The sequence below is a fragment of the Oncorhynchus mykiss genome, chromosome 17 (genome assembly GCF_057628025.1).
Source record: "Oncorhynchus mykiss isolate SJ-2025 chromosome 17, ASM5762802v1, whole genome shotgun sequence".
Lineage (NCBI taxonomy): Eukaryota > Metazoa > Chordata > Actinopteri > Salmoniformes > Salmonidae > Oncorhynchus > Oncorhynchus mykiss.
The window spans coordinates 70477904-70498819 of NC_143038.1; the positions used below are offsets into that span (position 1 = coordinate 70477904).

At 42.3% G+C, this 20916-nt stretch overlaps 1 protein-coding gene across 5 annotated transcripts; it reads left to right on the top strand.

Annotated features, from left to right (window-relative positions):
- The first annotated feature begins 664 nt into the window (after positions 1 to 664).
- LOC110494798 (anti-Muellerian hormone type-2 receptor) lies at positions 665 to 20797 on the top strand. 5 transcript variants are annotated; one of them, XM_036950871.2, is made up of 11 exons: positions 665 to 759; positions 3065 to 3256; positions 7737 to 7901; positions 8275 to 8364; positions 10958 to 11076; positions 11469 to 11690; positions 12001 to 12115; positions 15884 to 16041; positions 18274 to 18424; positions 19150 to 19277; positions 19911 to 20797. In XM_036950871.2, exons 2-11 carry the CDS (start codon positions 3151 to 3153, stop codon positions 20019 to 20021), a joined length of 1365 nt encoding a protein of 454 aa, XP_036806766.1. In that variant the 5' UTR covers positions 665 to 759; positions 3065 to 3150; the 3' UTR covers positions 20022 to 20797. The 5 variants fall into 5 exon arrangements, with proteins under 5 accessions (XP_036806766.1, XP_090062587.1, XP_090062584.1 ...); XM_090206458.1 differs by lacking the exon at positions 665 to 759 and adding an exon at positions 1050 to 1233; XM_090206461.1 differs by lacking the exon at positions 3065 to 3256 and having other exon boundaries at positions 675 to 759.
- Positions 20798 to 20916: the final 119 nt, after the last annotated feature.

Here is a 20916-nt window from a genome sequence, read left to right on the forward strand (position 1 = left end):
CACCAAACGGAAGAAAACGAACTGAAACAGAGAGGAACTACCTAGCATCCAATAAAAATACGTTAATGTTTGTTTTCCGTTGCTAAATCTTTTCCGTTGCTTGCTTTTAATGAACATGACCCAATATTCATTCCACATGTTAAAATCACTGGGAACGCGGATATATCCGACGTCCGAGCGTTCCGGACAACTGGGAACTCGGGGAGAAAAAACGAGCTCCGAGACCGTATTTAGTTTATGTCAGGGACCATAAACTAGATATCGTTCCTTTAACATATCATATTGATGATGATTTGGAATGGGACAATTTTACTCTAACCTACTTATTTTCAACAGTACAGTCAAAAATATATTTATAACTAACCCAAGATAGTTAATCTGTGTCGTTTTCAGTGGAAGAAAATGAAGCATAGTGGGCAGAACAGGGCAGAGCCAAGCACGAGCTAGCGAGATCCTATTGGCACGTTGTAACATTTATTTGCATATTTCCGTTAGGGAACGCCTCCTCTGTGAAGTGCGCGTGTGCAGAATCTCATTTAGACCTTGTACTCCTTCTGAACAGCGCGACTGGACTTCCTCTCACCACCATATTTGGGGGGTGAGAACGTTCTAAACGGATGCTTCGACTTTATAGCTCCTGTGACGTATCTGAGTTACCCCTTCTGTCTGTGGACGGTTGACAGAGATGAGGTAAGGGGGGCAGGGGATGTCTATGAGGGGGCATACAGGAGGAGAAGGAAACGTGCCACATCGATAAAGGTACTTACACTAACAAATTAAATACATTTATGTCAAACTATTTAAGATTGTGTGTAATTAGATACAATGAAATGTAACACAGTATATCGCACATACTTGTTATTTTAATAACTTTTTTAATAACCTAAAGTTACTTTAAGAAGAAAAAAATCCTGGCTATAGGCTATTAATTGCAGACAAGTTGCTGCTATGCATTTGTTATTGAACAATTTAGTGTTTGTGTCCTCCTTATCAGCCAGTGTGTGCGTGTGCGTGTCTGTGTGTGCAGGTCACAGGTGTGTGATAGTGAAGGGGGGCTGGACTGCGTGGGAAACTCAGCTTCTATTCCCATCCCAGCTCACAGACATCATACCTAGCCAGCAGTCAGCTCACAGACATCAGACCTAGCTTACAGTCAGCTCACAGACATCAGACCTAGCCAGCAGTCAGCTCACAGAGAGACAGAACAAATGTGGTTGTATTTAGTCATCTTTGGTAAGTTATGTTTTTATCAAATGTAATGACTGTGCTAATAATTTGAAGTTGACATGGAATTTGGGATACTTGACATTTTTATACATAATTCAAAATCATTGCAGAATTATTGATGTGATTATCAGTTGCCATTCACTGTTTGAATGTTTTCTATCTGAAGGCCTTGAAGTGTGTATAGTTTTGAGGCACCAATAATATTGTTTCCGTTGTGTACTTTGTGTATCACCAAAGACCTTAAAGTTTAGCCTACATACCTTTGCAGAAAGGAAAACGGATGAGAATGTTTTGAAAGCAATTCTTATGGGAAAATTCTGAGGAAGTTTCTCCGTTTTTTATATAATTGTATACCTAGGTCTATGTAACCGGTGGGAAATGGCTTGCTAGTTAGCGGGGTGAGCACTAATAGGGTTTCAATCGGTGACGTCACTCGCTCTGAGACTTGAAGTAGTTGTTTCCCTTGCTCTCAGCAAGGGCGGTGGTTTTTATGGAGCGATGTGTAACGATGCTTTGTGGGAGGCAGCTGTTGATGTGTGCAGAGGGTCCCTGGTTCGAGCCCAGGTAGGGACGAGGAGAGGGACGGAAGCTAAACTGTTACACCTATTCCTGAATTTCAGTTTTTCCCTGATTTAACATCATTTAATCATTCTATTCTATTTCGTTTCGTTCTGTTCTATTCTAGTCAAGTGAAATAATATTGTAAGTGTTTCTATCTTAGTTAAATTATTACACACTGAGTGTACAAAACATTAGGAACACAGCCCCGGCTTAGCTCAGCTCACTGGTCACCATAGCAACACCCACCCGTAGCACGCGCTCCAGCAGGTATAATGCACTGGTCATCCCCAAAGCCAACACCTTTGGCCACCTTTCCTTCCAGTTCTCTGCTGCCAATGACTGGAATGAATTGCAAAAATCTCAGAAGCTGGAGTCTTATATCGCCCTATCTAACTTTAAGCATCAGCTGTCTGAGCAGCTTACCGATCACTGTACCTGTACACAGCCAATCTGTAAATAGCACACCCGACTACCTCATCCCCATATTATTACTTACCCTCTTGCTCTTTTGCACCCCAGTATCTCTACTTGCACATCATCATCTGCACATCTATCACTCCAGTGTTAATGCTAAATTGTAATTATTTTTCACCTCTAGGGCCTATTTATTACCTTACCTTCCTACCTTTCCTACCTTCCTACATTTGCACAGACTGTACATAGATTTTTCTATTCATTTGTGTTATTGACTGTACGTTTGTTTATGTGTAACTCTGTGTTGTTGTTTTTGTCGCACTGCTTTGCTTTATCTTGGCCAGGTCACAGTTGTAAATGAGAACTTGCTCTCAACTAGCCTACCTGGTTAAATAAAGGTGTTCTCAACTAGCCTACCTGGTTAAATAAAGGTGTTCTCAACTAGCCTACCTGGTTAAATAAAGGTGAAATAAAATAAATAAATCTATAAAAGTTAGCTGGATGTCCCTTGGGTGGTGAACCATTCTTGATACACACGGTAAACTGTTGAGAGTGGAAAAACCCAGCAGCGTTGCAGTTCTTGGCACAAACCGGTGCACCTGGCACCTACTACCATACCCCGTTCAAAGGCACTTCAAATTTTTGTCTTGCCCATTCCACCCTCTGAATGGCACACGTACCCAATCCATTTCTCAAGACTTAAAAGTCCTTCTTTAACCCGTCTCCTCCCCTTCATCTACACTGATTTAACAAGTGACATCAATAAGGTTATCATAACTTTCACCTGGCCAGTCGATGTCATGGAAAGAGCAGATGTTCCTAATGTTTTGTAAACTCAGTGTATCTTTCCTTTCTCGTATAGGATGTCTGTCACTGTGTGTCCCTGCTCCAACGGTGGAGCAGGGAAGGAGTTGTGTGTTCCTGACCAGTTCCCGTAACTCCAAGAACATGGAGGAGGGTCGCGTTAACGGTACAATCCAGTACTGTGCCCACGCTAACTGCTGTGTCGGCTTCTTTCGTATTATCGAGGGCCAGCCAGTGGCAGAACTACAAGGTGATATTTATTTAGAATTTTTTTTTATATTAAAAAAATATTAACAAAATATCAACAGACAAAAGAGGAATATAGTCACATGCAAACAAGCATTCATACAAACTATTTACATGGCCAGGAATCCTAAACAAACTAATTATATTAATTAATCATACAACAAGTTTGCATTTCCTTTTTTGCTTTTCATTTTAGTTAAATATTGTTTCAATTAATTTATAAAGTGAAAAAAGTTAGGTTTTGAATTAGACCATTTGCATAGCTACAAAGTGTCAGTAATTGCATGGAGTGGAAACAAACATTTTTTTGTTGAAAACGGGCCGATTTGCGAGTGCTAATCAATCAACCAACCATCACTAACGTTAGCTATCATAGCTAAATTACCTGGGAAGTGAATCAGCCACACATTCCACCCAGCGACCAACAATGGGGCGGCAGGGTAGCCCCATTGTTGGACTAGTAACCGGAAGGTTGCAAGTTCAAACCCCCGCGCTGACAAGGTTAGTTAACCCACTGTTCCTAGGCCGTCGTTGAAAATAAGAATTTGTTCTTAACTGTCTTGTCTAGTTAAATAAAGGTTAAATAAATAAAGAAATAAAAAAAATGGTGCTCACAGACGTATTCAACTAACCTTAATGCACCCAGGATATATCAGGAGTTGATCAGGAGTCAATATGTTTAAATGCACCCAGGATATATCAGGAGTTGACCAGGAGTTGATCAGGAGTCAATATGTTTAGATGCACCCAGGATATATCAGGAGTTGACCAGGAGTTGATCAGGAGTCAATATGTTTAGATGCACCCAGGATATATCAGGAGTTGACCAGGAGTTGATCAGGAGTCAATATGTTTGAATACACCCAGGATATATCAGGAGTTGATCAGGAGTCAATATGTTTGAATGCACCCAGGATATATCAGGTGTTGATCAGGAGTCGATCAGGAGTCAATATGTTTAAATGCACCCAGGATATATCAGGAGTTGATCAAGAGTCGATCAGGAGTCAATATGTTTGAATGCACCCAGGATATATCAGGAGTCAATATGTTTAAATGCACCCAGGATATATCAGGAGTTGATCAGGAGTCGATCAGGAGTCAATATGTTTGTTGGCACCCAGGATATATCAGGAGTTGACCAGGAGTTGATCAGGAGTCAATATGTTTGAATGCACCCAGGATATATCAGGTGTTGATCAGGAGTCGATCAGGAGTCAATATGTTTAAATGCACCCAGGATATATCAGGAGTTGATCAGGAGTCAATATGTTTGTTGGCACCCAGGATATATCAGGAGTTGATCAGGAGTCGATCAGGAGTCAATATGTTTGAATACACCCAGGATATATCAGGTGTTGATCAGGAGTCAATATGTTTAAATGCACCCAGGATATATCAGGAGTTGATCAGGAGTCAATATGTTTGAATGCACCCAGGATATATCAGGAGTTGATCAGGAGTCAATATGCTTGTTGGCACCCATGATGCATCTAGGCCTTCCTCTGTCCCAACTTCCAGGACAAACCTATGAAGGTGCCGCAAGCATGGCTGGACGATTGCAGGGGGGTGCAAGACATTTTAAGGAAAGAACAACCCGCTGGCTATGTGTTGTCACTGTGGTCCACACTGAGTGAACTTAGTTACGCAGGCTGCCTGTGTAGCCTCTCCACTAGGAAGAGATTCAATGGGTCTGGTGCATGAATTGGGGGGCTTCTTTAATCAATCTGGCAAGTTGATTTTACCAGGAAATCACAAAATCAAAGCATGGTTTCACCTCGTTGAAACCTCTCTGTCCCACCAGGTGGACTGTTCGCACCCCTGCCGTCCGCTCAGTTCTCAGCCAGTATGGGTCAGCGCTGACAGCCCTTGGAGAAATGGCATCACGCAGCTCATCTGACACTTCAACTAAGGCTAATGGTCTTGATGGAACATTTGTAAAAGGGAACACTGTGCTCGGCCTTGAAATGGCTGAAGACCTGATGGGGGATTTGTAGAGCCTGAACACCTCCCTGCAGCTGAGGAAACAGACCGTTTCAGGCAATGTTAGAGGCTGTGGACCATGTCAAAACAAGCATGCAGGAGAAGCGAATGGAGGAGCACGTTGATGTCTTGTTCGCAAAAGCAAATGCCATGGCAACAAAGTTGGACCTACAACCTATTCAGACGCTTCATATCCACAAACCTACAAAGCGTTACACCGGTCAGACTGCAGCCCCTATCCATCCGGATGCCCAGTTCTACAACCCTTAGGACACAGTGAATACTCAGCCCCTATACATCCGGATGCCCAGTTCTACAACCCTTAGGACACAGTGAATACTCAGCCCCTATCCGTCCGGATGCCCAGTTCTACAACCCTTAGGACACAGTGAATACTCAGCCCCTATCCGTCCGGATGCCCAGTTCTACAACCCTTAGGACACAGTGAATACTCAGCCCCTATACATCCGGATGCCCAGTTCTACAACCCTTAGGACACAGTGAATACTCAGCCCCTATCCGTCCGGATGCCCAGTTCTACAACCCTTAGGACACAGTGAATACTCAGCCCCTATCCGTCCGGATGCCCAGTTCTACAACCCTTAGGACACAGTGAATACTCAGCCCCTATACATCCGGATGCCCAGTTCTACAACCCTTAGGACACAGTGAATACTCAGCCCCTATCCGTCCGGATGCCCAGTTCTACAACCCTTAGGACACAGTGAATACTCAGCCCCTATACATCCGGATGCCCAGTTCTACAACCCTTAGGACACAGTGAATACTCAGCCCATATCCATCCGGATGCCCAGTCTTTGTACAGAGCCCAGTTCTACAACCCTTAGGACACAGTGAATACTCCATTCACACAGAGGTTTGATCAAGCTGGATTCCAGCTTGAAAATGTGCAGCTACGCGGAGACACGGACAAGGTGGTAGACCAGTATCCTGAATTGAATTCAAGACTACTGCAGGTGCAGCTGGCCTTGTTTTGGGGTTAATTACACATACCAATTCTAGCTCAAATGTTGCTAACATTATTGGGGAAATGGTGCCAGAGGTGAGAGGTCTCTTCAGTCAGGTGGAAGCTTTAGTAAGGCGTCTGCTGGTCGTCCCTGCCTCCTCTGTAGAGGCTGAGAGGAGTTTTAGTGCTCTGAGGAGGCTGAAAACATGGCTTAGATCAGCCATGAGTCAAACAAGGCTGAATAATGTGGCCATGTGGCACGTACACTAAGGAGAAACTGGACAGACTGGACCTTGAAGGAATATGCCAGTCTTTTATCGGTGTCAACGATAAACGCAAAAAGGCCTTTGGATCCTTTGCTTGAAGAATGGCAAGTCAAAACACATGTCATTGCCTGGAGAGGAGATGAGCGGAGAGCAGAGCAGAGGAGATGAGAGGATAGGAGAGGAGGAGAGCAGAGGAAAGGAGAAGAGATGACTGGAGAGGAGAGGAGAGGAGAGGACTGGAGAGGAGAGGAGAAGAGATGACTAGAGGGGAGAGGAGAAGAGAGGAGAAGAGAGGAGAGGATAAGAGATGACTGGAGAGGAGAGGATAGGAGATGACTGGAGAGGAGAAGATAGGAGAGCAGAGGAAAGGAGAAGAGATGACTGGAGAGGAGAGGAGAGGAGAAGAGATGACTGGAGAGGAGAGGAGAGGAGAAGAGAGGAGAGGAGAGGAGAAGAGATGACTGGAGAGGAGAGGAGAGGAGAAGAGATGACTAAAGAGGAGAGAAGAGAGGAGAGGAGAGGAGAGGATAAGAGATGACTGGAGAGGAGAGGATAGGAGAGGAGAGGAGAAGAGATAACTGGAGAGGATAGGAGAATATAGGACCAGAGGAGAGGAGGAGAGAAGGCTGGAGAGGAGAAGATGGGAGGAGAGGAGAGCAGAGCAAACACCCCTGCTACCCGCCCAAGCTTACTTGTAAATAAAAACAACAATTTGCTAAACCTTGGCCACAATATCTGGACTTGTCTTCATATAACAATGCATATATTTCTGTTTATATGATTAGGGTCATGGTTGTACTTCATGAATTCCTCATCTCTGCCGTTACATAAAATGAAACAAGAAAAGGTTAAATAATAATAATAATAATAATAAAGCAGAGAAATGTAATACGATACATTATTATATATTATTATAAAAAATGTAAATAAATGAAAAGTTCATCCCATAGGTTAGTGAATTTGTAAATATTTTAGAATGGCAGGAAATGAGTTTTCCCATGTTTATGTTGTTGACTCCATGGCTACGGCCTTGTGACAGATGTCCACAGACCCTTCACACACCAGACACAATTAGACCAGATACCAGATTTAAATCAAAGGCACACTGTGAAATTTCAACAGCATTTTTTCTGCCTCTTTGCTTGATAATCTGAGGAATGGGGCAGGCGAAATGTAACCTCTCTCATTCATAAACAGTCCAAAATAAATCCCAAATAGCCTAAAAGTGGCGTTTGTGTACACCTCTGTTAATCTGTCATTCTCTGTAGGTTGCAAAATGGTAGTCGGTGGCTGCCTAGATTCTACCTGCTTTACATCAACCACCCATTTAGACTACATCAGATGTGAGTGCAGCTCAAACCTCTGTAATGGCAACATCACGTGGAACCCAGAAGAGAAGCAACCTCAACTCAAACACTCATCTCACTCTGCAGGTATGGATACTTTGCATCATATTCATTTCTTTTCTCGTCTGCCCATTCAACCTTGTGAGATCACTCCCTTTCCACTCCTCTTTTCTGTGTTCTGTTGTTTAACCTTGGAACCAAAGCCCAGCGTGTGAAGTCCCCGTCCCTTTCACTCCCTGTTCCTCACTCCCCGTCCCCTCACTCCCTGTTCCTCACAGCCTGCACCCACGCAGTCACACAAACATCTACCCTGCTGCATAAAGACATAGCAAGGTGTCATCCGTATACTGTATGCATTTATCACAATGGCGCCATGTACCGTAGGCATTACGAATGCAGATTTGACCTACTGCACATTTAAAAGCATGTACCTCATTCTGTTACTGTGCTGTGTCTGCAGACATGGTCACGGCCACTGTGGTTGTCCTTGGGATGTTACTGTGTACCCTAGTGGTGGCAGTTAAATGCAGACATCGTTTCAGAGGTTACGGTAAGTTTATGTTTACACAAATATTAATTCATTAACTTATCAAATATTAATCATATTAATTTATCCTCTTTGATTTCAGCTTATTCTGAACAAAATTATAAACGCAACATGTCAAGCGTTGATCTTATGCTTCACGATTTGAAATAAAAAGGTTTCTCTCAAATGTTGTGCCCAAAATGTGTTTACATCTCTGTTAGTAAGCGTTTCTCTTTTTCCAAGATGATACATCCACCTGTGAATATCAAGAAGCTGATTAAAACAACATGATCGTTACACAGGTGCATCTTTTTGATGAGGACAATAAAAGGTCATTCTAAAATGTGCAGTCTTGTCACACAACACAGTGCTACAAATGTTTCAAGTTTTGAGGGAGCAGTGCCATTGGCTGACTGCAGGAATGTCCACCAGAGCAGTTTTGAGGGAGCAGTGCCATTGGCTGACTGCAGGAATGTCCACCAGAGCAGTTTTGAGGGAGCAGTGCCATTGGCTGACTGCAGGAATGTCCACCAGAGCAGTTTTGAGGGAGCAGTGCCATTGGCTGACTGCAGGAATGTCCACCAGAGCAGTTGCAGAGCATTAAATGTTCAATTCTCTACCATTTTAGAGATTTTGGCATTACGTCCAACCGGCCTCACAACCTCAGACCGTGTGTAACCATGCCAGCCCAGGACCTCCACATCCAGCTTCTTCACCTGTGGGACTGTCTGAGACCAGCCTCCCGGACAGCTGATGAAACTGTGGGACTGTCTGAGACCAGCCTCCCGGACAGCTGATGAAACTGTGGGACTGTCTGAGACCAGCCTCCCGGACAGCTGATGAAACTGTGGTTTTTGCACAACCAAAGAATTTATACACAAACTGTCAGAAACCGTCTCAGGGAAGCTCATCAAGATCCTCGTCATCCTCACCAGGGTCTTAACCTGACTGTAGTTCGGCATCGTAAACCAACTTCAGTGGGTAAATGCTCACCTTCGATGGCCACTCGCACATTAGTGAAGTGTGCTCTTAACAGATGAATCCCGGTTTCAACTGTACCGGGCAGATGGCAGACAGCGTGTTTGGCGTCTTGTGGGCGTGTTTGGCGTCTTGTGGGCGTGTTTGGCGTCTTGTGGGCGTGTTTGGTGTCTTGTGGGCGTGTTTGGTGTCTTGTGGGCGTGTTTGGCGTCTTGTGGGCGTGTGGTTTGTTGATGTCAACGTTGTGATTAGAGTTTCCCATGGTGGGGTTGTGGTATGGGCAGGTATAAGCTACGGACAATGAACACAATTGCATTTAATCGATGGCAATTTTAATGCACAGAGATACCGTGATGAGATCCTGAGGCCCATTGTCTTGCCATTCATCCTCCGTCATCATCTCATGTTTCAGCATGATAATGCACGGCCCCATGTCGCAAGGATCTGTACACATTTCCTGGAAGCTGAAAATATCCCAGTTTTTCCATGGCCTGCATACTCACTAGACATAACACCCAATAAGCATGTTTGGGATGCTCTGGATCGACGTGTTCTAGTTCCCGCCCATATCCAGCAACTTCTCACAGCCGTTGAAGAGGAGTGGGACAACATTCCACAGGCCACAATCAACAGCCTGATCAACTCTATGTGAAGGAGATGTGTTGTGCTGCATGAGGCAAATGGTGGTGACAGCAGATACTGGTTTTCTGATCCATCCTTTTTTTTAAAGGTATCTGTGACCAACAGATGCATATCTGGATTCCCAGTCATGTGAAATCCATAGATTAAGGCCTAATTAATTTATTTAAATTGACTGATTTCCTTATATGAACTAAAACTCAGTAAAATCTTTGAAATTGATGCTTTTTATTTTTTGTTCAGTGTATTCCATAACATTTTAGTCATTTTCATCATAATAGTTTAAATATATCCCTTGTATTTCCCATAAGTATATTAAATATATATTTGTTGTAGACTGCCACTAGAGTTTGATAAAACGCTCTTGTGGGTTGGGATTATCAAGAGTGAATGATATGTGGGATTTGGCCGAAATTACATTCACATGACTATTATGAATCATTCCATTAACCTACTAGCTGGATTCTCCCTCCCTCTCTCTCTCTCTCTCTCTCTCTACCCCACCCTACCTCCCTCCCTACCCTCTCTCTCTCTCTCTCTACCTCCCTCCCTCCCACACGCTGTCCTCTTTTGTTCACTGACCTTGGTTTTTCCTCAGACCACTTTTCACTGCTGTTGCATTTCAGTCACATTTATTTTTTCAATCTCGTGATTTCTTATCTTCCTTTTCCTTTTGAGTCATTCCTGACTGACTGACTGGCTGACTGGCTGACTGACTGACTGACTGACTGGCTGACTGGCTGACTGACCACCTGCATGCCCCAACACTAATGCAACACTGTATCAGTAAGTCACATTGGCTAAAATATCGGAGTCTATTTGTTTATAGTGTATTTTACCATAGGGTGAATCCTAACCTCCTGAAGAATCAAACATTTACTTAGTTATGCACTGATGTCAATGGGAGACTAAGTGAAAATGCGACTTTATGCTAAATTAGGATACACCCGTGCATTAACAGTAAATGGCTGAACATGAATTCTCTCCACCCGCCTCTTAGATGACAAGCAGCATCTATCTCTGCCAGAGGAATCTCTGACCTCACTGTGCTCATGCCACATATCAAAACAGTCTGATATGGACCTGACCAGCCTGGAACTACAACAGGAAAGTATTTACGTAGGTCGCTGGACATTGTGGGCATTCTGTGTACCTCTTCTCTTCTCATTTCAGATTGATTCATTGTTTGATTGATTCATTCAGATTGATTCATTGTTTGATTGATTCATTCAGATTGATTCATTGTTTGATTGATTCATTCAGATTGATTCATTGATTTATTGATTCATTCAGAGTGATTCATTGTTTGATTGATTCATTCAGATTGATTCATTGATTCATTCAGATTGATTCATTGTTTGATTGATTCATTCAGATTGGTTCATTGTTTGATTGATTGATTCAGATTGATTCATTGTTTGATTGATTCATTGTTTGATTGATTCATTCAGATTGATTCATTGTTTGATTGATTCATTCAGATTGATTCATTGTTTGATTCATTCATTCAGATTGTGGGAAGTGGTCACTTTGCGTCGGTGTGGCAGGGAAGTTACCAAGGGACTACGGTGGCTGTGAAGGTGTTCCCCACCTGGTGCAGACAGGAGTTCACAGTGGAGAGGGAAGTGTACGGACTACCACACCTGGTGCATGCTGGGATTGCTCACTTCCTGGGAGCTGGCAGGAAGTCAGATAGCGGAGACTGTGTCCTGCTCCTGGAGCTAGCCACATGCGTGAGTAACACTGTTTACATAGAGAGAGACGACGTCAAATACCTCTTATAAGACATGAAGGTTCATACATGCTTATTGCAGCAAGTTATAAAGCCTTATAACCAGATGCTTTAATACGTAGTGTTACCATGGTAATTGTCTGATTCTCTAGCTTGGTTTGACGTAAAGCCTCATTCTGCTTAATGTCCGAAGTTCCCATGCCAGGCTTCATGTTTATTGTTTAAATACTGATGTACGTTACGGTCATTTTAACTAGATAACCACATGAACGTGACACAAGGAAAAACTCTTGACTTGTCTTTCTATCCAGGGCTCTCTCAGCTCCTTCCTGTCCAAGAACAGCAGTGACTGGACGACAACACTGAAGCTGGCCCAGTCTCTGTCTGAGGGACTGGCTTACCTCCATTCTGACTTCTACAGGCATGGTATGTATGGGCCATCATCATCAACATCATCATCATCATCATTATCATTATTATAAATCATCAACATCATCATCATCATCATTATCATCATTATTATAAATCATCAACATCATCATCATCGACATCATCATTATTATCATCATCATCATAATCAACATCATCATCATTATTATAATCAACATCATTATCAACATCATTATCATCATTATTATTATTATAAATCAAAATCATCAACATCATCGTTATTGTTATCATCATTATTGTTATCCTCATTATTGTCATTATCAACATCGACGTCATTATTATTATTATAAGCATCATTACATCGTAATCATCAGCATTATCATCATCATTACCATCAGCCTTATCATCATAATCAACATCATTATCATCATCGACATCATCATTATTATTATTATTATAATCACCATTATTATCATCATCATCATTATTATTATAATCACCATCATCATCATTGTCAATCAATCAAATGTATTTATAAAGCCCTTTTTACATCAGCTGATGTCTCAAAGTGCTGTACAGAATCCCAGCTTAAAACCCCAAACAGCAAGCAATGCAGGTGTAGAAGCACGGTGGCTTGGAAAAACTCCCTAGAAAGGCAGGAACCCAGGAAGAACCAGGCTCTGAGAGGTGGCCAGTCCTCTTCTGGCTGTGCTGGGTAGAAAGGAACCAGGCTCTGAGAGGTGGCCAGTCCTCTTCTGGCTGTGCCAGGTGGAGATTATAACAGTACATGGCCATTAAGGCCAGATCGTTCTTCAAGATGTTTAAACATTCATAGATAACCAGCAGGGTCAAATAATAATCACAGTGGTTGTAGAGGGTGCAACAGGTCAGCACCTCAGGAGTAAACGTCAGTAGGCTTTTCATAACCGAGCATTCAGAGGTCGAGACAGCAGGTCAGGTAGAGAGAGAGGGGGGGTCGAAAACAGCAGGTCCGGGACAAAGTAGCACTTCCTGTGAACAGGTCAGGGTTCCATAGCCGCAGGCAGAACAGCAGAAACTGGATCAGCAGCACGACCAGGTGGACTGGGGTGGGGACAGCCAGGAGTCGTCAGGTAAGGTAGTTCTGAGGCATAGTCCTCGGGCTCAGGTCCTCTGGGTTGAGGCAGAGAGAGAGGTGGGAGAATTAGAGGGAGCATACATAAGATCCCACAGGACACAAGATAAGACAGGAGAATTACACCAGATAGGACTTACTGACCCTAGGCCCCCAGCACATAGACTATTCTATAGATACTGGAGACTGAGACAGGGTGGGGGACCCTGTGGCCTTGTCCGACGATACCCCTGTACAGGGCCAACCAGGCAGGATATAACCCCACCCACTTTTCCATAGCACAGCCCTCACACCACTAAACCACCAACCTACTACCCTGAGACATGGCCCACGAAGATCTCCCCCACACCACTAGAGGGATATCTTCAACCATCAACTGACGACCAACCCCACTACCACAAAGATCTCCCCCGCACGAGCCCGAAGGGGAGAAAAACTTGATAGGAAGATCACGTCAGTGACTCAAACCACTCAAGTCGAGTATAGCACGACGTGATGCACCCCTCCTAGGGACGGCATGGGACAGCAGTGGTGGGAAAAGTACCCAATTGACATACTTGAGTAAAAGTAAAGATACATTAATAGAAAATGACTCAAGTAAAAGTGAAAGTCACCCAGTAAAATACTACTTGAGTAAAAGTCTAAAAGTATTTGGTTTTAAATATACTTAAGTATCAGAAGTAAATGGAATTGCTAAAATGTACTTAAGTGTCAAAAGTCAAAGTAAAAGTATAAATAATTTAAAATTCCTTATATTAAGCAAACCAGACGGCACAATTGGCTTTTTTATTTCTTTATTTACTGATAGCCAGGGGCACACCTCCAGATCAGAGGCAGTAGGGATGACCAGGGATGTTCTCTGTTTAGTGAGTCCTCCAGATCAGAGGCAGTAGGAATGACCAGGGATGTTCTCTGTTTAGTGAGTCCTCCAGATCAGAGGCAGTAGGGATGACCAGGGATGTTCTCTGTTTAGTGAGTCCTCCAGATCAGAGGCAGTAGGGATGACCAGGGATGTTCTCTGTTTAGTGAGTCCTCCAGATCAGAGGCAGTAGGGATGACCAGGGATGTTCTCTGTTTAGTGAGTCCTCCAGATCAGAGGCAGAAGGAATGACCAGGGATGTTCTCTGTTTAGTGAGTCCTCCAGATCAGAGGCAGTAGGGAGGACCAGGGATGTTCTCTGTTTAGTGAGTCCTCCAGATCAGAGGCAGTAGGGAGGACCAGGGATGTTCTCTGTTTAGTGAGTCCTCCAGTTCAGAGGCAGTAGGGATGACCAGGGATGTTCTCTGTTTAGTGAGTCCGTCAGATCAGAGGCAGTAGGGAGGACCAGGGATGTTCTCTGTTTAGTGAGTCCGTCAGATCAGAGGCAGTAGGGAGGACCAGGGATGTTCTCTGTTTAGTGAGTCCTCCAGATCAGAGGCAGTAGGGAGGACCAGGGATGTTCTCTGTTTAGTGAGTCCTCCAGATCAGAGGCAGTAGGGATGACCAGGGATGTTCTCTGTTTAGTGAGTCCTCCAGATCAGAGGCAGTAGGGATGACCAGGGATGTTCTCTGTTTAGTGAGTCCTCCAGATCAGAGGCAGTAGGGAGGACCAGGGATGTTCTCTGTTTAGTGAGTTCTCCAGATCAGTGGCAGTAGGGAATACGAGGGATGTTCTCTTGATAAGTGCGTGAATTGGACCATTTTCCTGTCAAAATGTAACAAGTACTTTTATGTGTGTCAGGGAAAATGTATGAAAAAGTAAAAAGTACATTATTTTATTTAGGAATGTAGCGCAGTAAAAGTTTAGTAGTACTTTTAAGTATTTTTACTTAAGTACTTTTCCCCACTGTGGGAGAGCACTAGTAAGCCAGTGACTCAGCCCCCGTAATAGGGTCAAAGGAAGAGAATCCCAGTGGAGAGAGGGGAGCCGGCCAGGCAGAGACAGCAAGTATGGTTCGTCGCTCCAGTGCCTGTTCGTCTTCACACCCCTGGGCCAGACTACACTCAATCATATGACCCACTGAAGAGATGAGTCTTCAGTAAAGACTTAAAGGTTGAGACCGAGTCTGCGTCTCTCACATGGATAGGCAGACCGTTCCATAAAAATGGAGCTCTATAGAAGAAAGCCCTGCCACCAGCTGTTTGCTTAGTAATTCTAGGGACAGGAGACCCAGGAGGCCTGGGTCTTGTGACCGTAGCATATGTATAGGTATGTACGGCAGGACCAAATCAGAGAGATAGGTGGGAGCAAGGCCATGTAATGCTTTGTAGGTTAGCAGTAAAACCTTGAAATCAGCCCTTGCCTTAACAGGAAGCCAGTGTAGGGAGGCTAGCACTGGAGTAACATGATCCAATTTTGTGGTTCTAGTCAGGATTCTAGCAGCCGTATTTAGCACTAACTGAAGTTTATTTAGTGCTTTATCCGGGTAGCCGGAAAGTAGAGCATTGCAGTAGTCTAACCTAGAAGTGACAAAAGCGTGGATGAATTTGGATGAGCTTGTCTGCATCATATGTGGATGTCACAGTTTAGACAACATACCGGGAAAAAGCTCCAAAGCCCCACTGCAGTTTCTCCTGGCCCGCATGACCCAGGAATACCTTCTCCTGCTCTCACCATGGGGTCAGGAATAACACCTGACCCCAATCCTATATGACCTTTGTCAGTGGCTGTACAGTGTGTGTTTGTGTGTGTCTGATGTCTGTGTTCTCAGGGGTGCACAAGCCAGCGGTGGCCCACAGAGATCTCAGTAGTAACAACGTGCTAGTGAGGGACGATGGTACCTGTGTCCTGTGTGACTTTGGCTCTTCCACCATCCTGCGCTCATGCGCCGGTCCACACAGCTGGCAGCGCTACATGGTTAACGTACAGGTGGGCCTGTCTTTCCCCCAACCCCGGCTCCCTTCTACTTCTTTAGGATGTTTTCTCCGTTTATTGAACATATAGAGAGAGTGACAGAGATAGATTCTATCCATCCTATCAAAAACAATGCTGGTATATAATGCCAGAGGCTGTGGCCCTTAACTGCTACACCATCCAGTCTCTCATTTTAATAGCAACAACATGTTTTCAAATCAAATCAAATTTTATTTGTCACATACACATGGTTAGCAGATGTTAATGCGAGTGTAGCGAAATGCTTGTGCTTCTAGTTCCGACAATGCAGTAATAACCAACGAGTAATCTAACCTAAACAATTCCAAAACGACTACCTTATACACACAAGTGTAAAGGGATAAAGAATATGTACATAAAGATATGAATGAGTGATGGTACAGAACGGCATAGGCAAGATGCAGTAGATGGTATCGAGTACAGTATATACATATGAGATGAGTAATGTAGGGTATGTAAACAAAGTGGCATAGTTTAAAGTGGCTAATGATACATGTATTACATAAAGATGCAGTAGATGATATAGAGTACAGTATATAGAGTACAGTATATACATATACAGTATATAGAGTACAGTATATAGAGAACAGTATATAGAGTACAGTATATAGAGTACAGTATATACATATACAGTATATAGAGTACAGTATATAGAGTACAGTATATAGAGTACAGTATATAGAGTACAGTATATAGAGTACAGTATATAGAGAACAGTATATAGAGTACAGTATATAGAGTACAGTATATACATATACAGTATATAGAGTACAGTATATAGAGAACAGTATATACATATACAGTATATAGAGTACAGTATATAGAGAACAGTATATACATATACAGTATATAGAGTACAGTATATAGAGTACAGTATATAGAGTACAGTATATACATATACAGTATATAGAGTACAGTATATAGAGAACAGTATATACATATACAGTATATAGAGTACAGTATATAGAGTACAGTATATAGAGTACAGTATATACATATACAGTATATAGAGTACAGTATATAGAGAACAGTATATAGAGAACAGTATATAGAGTACAGTATATAGAGAACAGTATATAGAGTACAGTATATAGAGAACAGTATATAGAGAACAGTATATAGAGTACAGTATATAGAGTACAGTATATAGAGTACAGTATATACATATACAGTATATAGAGTACAGTATATAGAGTACAGTATAGACATATACAGTATATAGAGTACAGTATATAGAGTACAGTATATACATATACAGTATATAGAGTACAGTATATAGAGTACAGTATAGACATATACATTATATAGAGTACAGTATATAGAGTACAGTATATACATATACAGTATATAGAGTACAGTATATAGAGAACAGTATATACATATACAGTATATAGAGAACAGTATATAGAGTACAGTATAGACATATACAGTATATAGAGTAAAGTATATACATATACAGTATATAGAGTACAGTATATAGAGTACAGTATAGACATATACAGTATATAGAGTACAGTATATAGAGAACAGTATATAGAGTACAGTATATACATATACAGTATATAGAGTACAGTATATAGAGTACAGTATATAGAGTATAGTATATAGAGTACAGTATATACATATACAGTATATAGAGTACAGTATATAGAGTACAGTATATACATATACAGTATATAGAGTACAGTATATACATATACAGTATATAGAGTACAGTATATACATATACAGTATATAGAGTACAGTATATATAGAACAGTATATAGAGTACAGTATATAGAGTACAGTATATACATATACAGTATATAGAGTACAGTATATAGAGTACAGTATATACATATACAGTATATAGAGTACAGTATATAGAGAACAGTATATAGAGTACAGTATATAGAGTACTGTATATACATATACAGTATATAGAGTACAGTATATAGAGTACAGTATATACATATACAGTATATAGAGAACAGTATACACATATACAGTGGGGCAAAAAAGTATTTAGCCAGTCTCTGATTTTAATAGCAACAACAGCAACAACATGTTTTTGATAGGCAACTTCTGTTTCTACTCTCTCCATAGGCCAGTGTCCAGGCAGTGAGATGACCGTGTTGTTGTTATTGTTGATAATGATGTCGTCGTTGCAGGAGTAGATCATACACACGGTGTTCCGTTCAGTTCAACCTTTCTCCTCTCCATCTACAGAGCCAGGTGGGGACGTTGTGCTATATGGCCCCCGAGCTCCTGGATGGCTGTGTGAACCTGAGCAGTGGCTGGTGTCTCATACAGGGAGACGTCTACTCCTTAGGAACGCTGCTTTGGGAGATGCTGATGCGCTGCTCAGACCTTTTCATAGGTAGGTTATATATCAAACCGGGGGGGGGGGGGTTCAAAATGGTATTTTTAAATATTTATTTGAGCGTTTCCTTGAGCCTTCCTGGAGTGCCAGGTTGGCTGTGTTTGCACTTTTGGGACTATAGCATCTCTTCCGTTGCTAGTTAGTTAATTAATTAATTATGGTTCACTGTTAGCTAGCCAAGCGCATGTGAGATTTGGTTCTGAGATAATTCAATCTCTTAAGAGTTCTCAGTGTTTATCATAATCATTGGGTTACCCTAAGCTCGCTTGTGGTCTCAAAGCGCACTGCCCACAAATGTTTGTCAGTGGGAGACTACCCCCTAACCCTAACACTAACCCTCTGCCTGTGTCTCCCCCTGCAGTCTGCCCGGTGTCAGATCAAACTGTCTTATGAAGAGTTACATCGCCAACCCTAACCCTAACACTAACCCTCTGCCTGTGTCTCCCCCTGCAGTCTGCCCGGTGTCAGATCAAACTGTCTTATGAAGAGTTACATCGCCAACCCTAACCCTAACACTAACCCTCTGCCTGTGTCTCCCCCTGCAGTCTGCCCGGTGTCAGATCAAACTGTCTTATGAAGAGTTACATCGCCAACCCTAACCCTAACACTAACCCTCTGCCTGTGTCTCCCCCTACAGTCTGCCCAGTGTCAGATCAAACTGTCTTATGAAGAGTTACATCGGCAACCCTAACACTAACCATAACCTCTGTCTCCGCCTGCAGGCTGCCCAGTGCCAGAACACAGACTGCCTTATGAAGAGGAGCTAGGGGCCAGTCCTTCTTTAGAGCAGCTCATAGTCCATGTATCTGAGAGAAGGGAACGTCCTTCAGTACCCAAACACTGGCAACAGGTAGGTTATTTCTCTAGGAACTACTCAGTTTCAAGTATTTGACTGACCTGACTGACCTGTCTGACCTGACTGACCTGACTGACCTGACTGACCTGACTGACCTGTCTGACCTGTCTGACCTGACTGACCTGACTGACCTGTCTGACCTGACTGACCTGACTGACCTGTCTGACCTGACTGAGCTGACTGACCTGACTGACCTGTCTGACCTGACTGACCTGTCTGACCTGTCTGACCTGTCTGACCTGTCTGACCTGTCTGACCTGACTGAGCTGACTGACCTGACTGACCTGTCTGACCTGTCTGACCTGACTGACCTGACTGACCTGACTGACCTGACTGACCTGTCTGACCTGACTGACCTGTCTGACCTGTCTGACCTGTCTGACCTGTCTGACCTGACTGAGTTACTAGAAGATAGTAAACAAACACATCATTCCCAGGTTATTACTGTCTAACTACTGTTGTTGTATAAAGTATTAGAGGTGATGACTGTCTACCCTGGGGGGCGAGTTTCCCCAAAACATAAAGATTAACTTTAGCTCAAAGACCACCTGGAAATAATGACAATTATGTGAAGCATGTTACACTATGTTTTTAGGAAACTGATTTATTATGGGTTGTCTGTTGCAGGGCTTGCATGACATTCTGTTGGACAGTTGGGACCATGACTCAGATGCCAGACTGACAGCCCAGTGTGCCAGGGACAGACTAGTGTCTCTACCCCCCTGTTGCTCCATATGATATATATATATATATATAATATTTTGGGTTATGTAATTATTCCTTAGTCCAGGACCAGACTGACAGCTCAGTGTGCCAGTCTCTACTCTCATGTTGACGTGTGTGTGGTATTCTATTGTATTATATTCTATACTATTCTACAATATTCTCTATAATATTCCATTCTATAATATTCTATTCTATACTATTCAATTCTATAATATTCCATTCTATAATATTCTATTCTATACTATTCAATTCTATAATATTCCATTCTATAATATTCTATTCTATACTATTCAATTCTATAATATTCCATTCTATAATATTCTATTCTATACTATTCAATTCTATAATATTCCATTCTATACTTAGTCACCTCATTATTGTCACTGTCACAGTTGGAATAGATGTGTCTGCTTGCTATTTCATTGACTTACACATTTCCTACATCTGTTTGGTTTATTTTACCTAATGTTTGTGCATGCAGAAAGTGTACTGTAGTGAAACTCTATTGGGCTCTTGCTAAAGACTTGTTGGACATTTGTTGTAGAATCCTATAAACCTAGTGGTAAACCGCACAGCAGAATCAGACGTTAGGTTGCTAAGGTACGACTGAGGTCAAAGCTGCTTTTAAATCTACATTTTATGTTGGATCACAGTAATATTCTCTGACATTTTTTATGTTGATATTTGTACGGTGGAGGACAGAAACGTGATTGGATTATTTTTACTGATTTTGTGCAGAAGGCTTGAATAAAGCTTATGGTGATGAACATCATAGGCACAATGTGTTCGCTTTGGATAATCACTGTGTAATATGTTGACATGTTTCTATAGCAATAATATAGAATCATATACTGTAAGCTTGTTGCTATAGCAATAATATAGAATCATATACTGTATGCTTGTTTCT

What these genes read in the sequence shown, in the direction of transcription:
- LOC110494798 (XM_090206458.1), top strand. Translation starts at nt 1,209, where the DNA reads ATGTGGTTGTATTTAGTCATCTTTG. An exon ending in ACATCGTTTCAGAGGTTACG is followed by an intron (nt 8,365 to 10,957) that starts GTAAGTTTATGT and finishes CCCGCCTCTTAG; the next exon opens with ATGACAAGCAGCATCTATCT. An exon ending in GCTACATGGTTAACGTACAG is followed by an intron (nt 16,042 to 18,273) that starts GTGGGCCTGTCT and finishes CTCCATCTACAG; the next exon opens with AGCCAGGTGGGGACGTTGTG.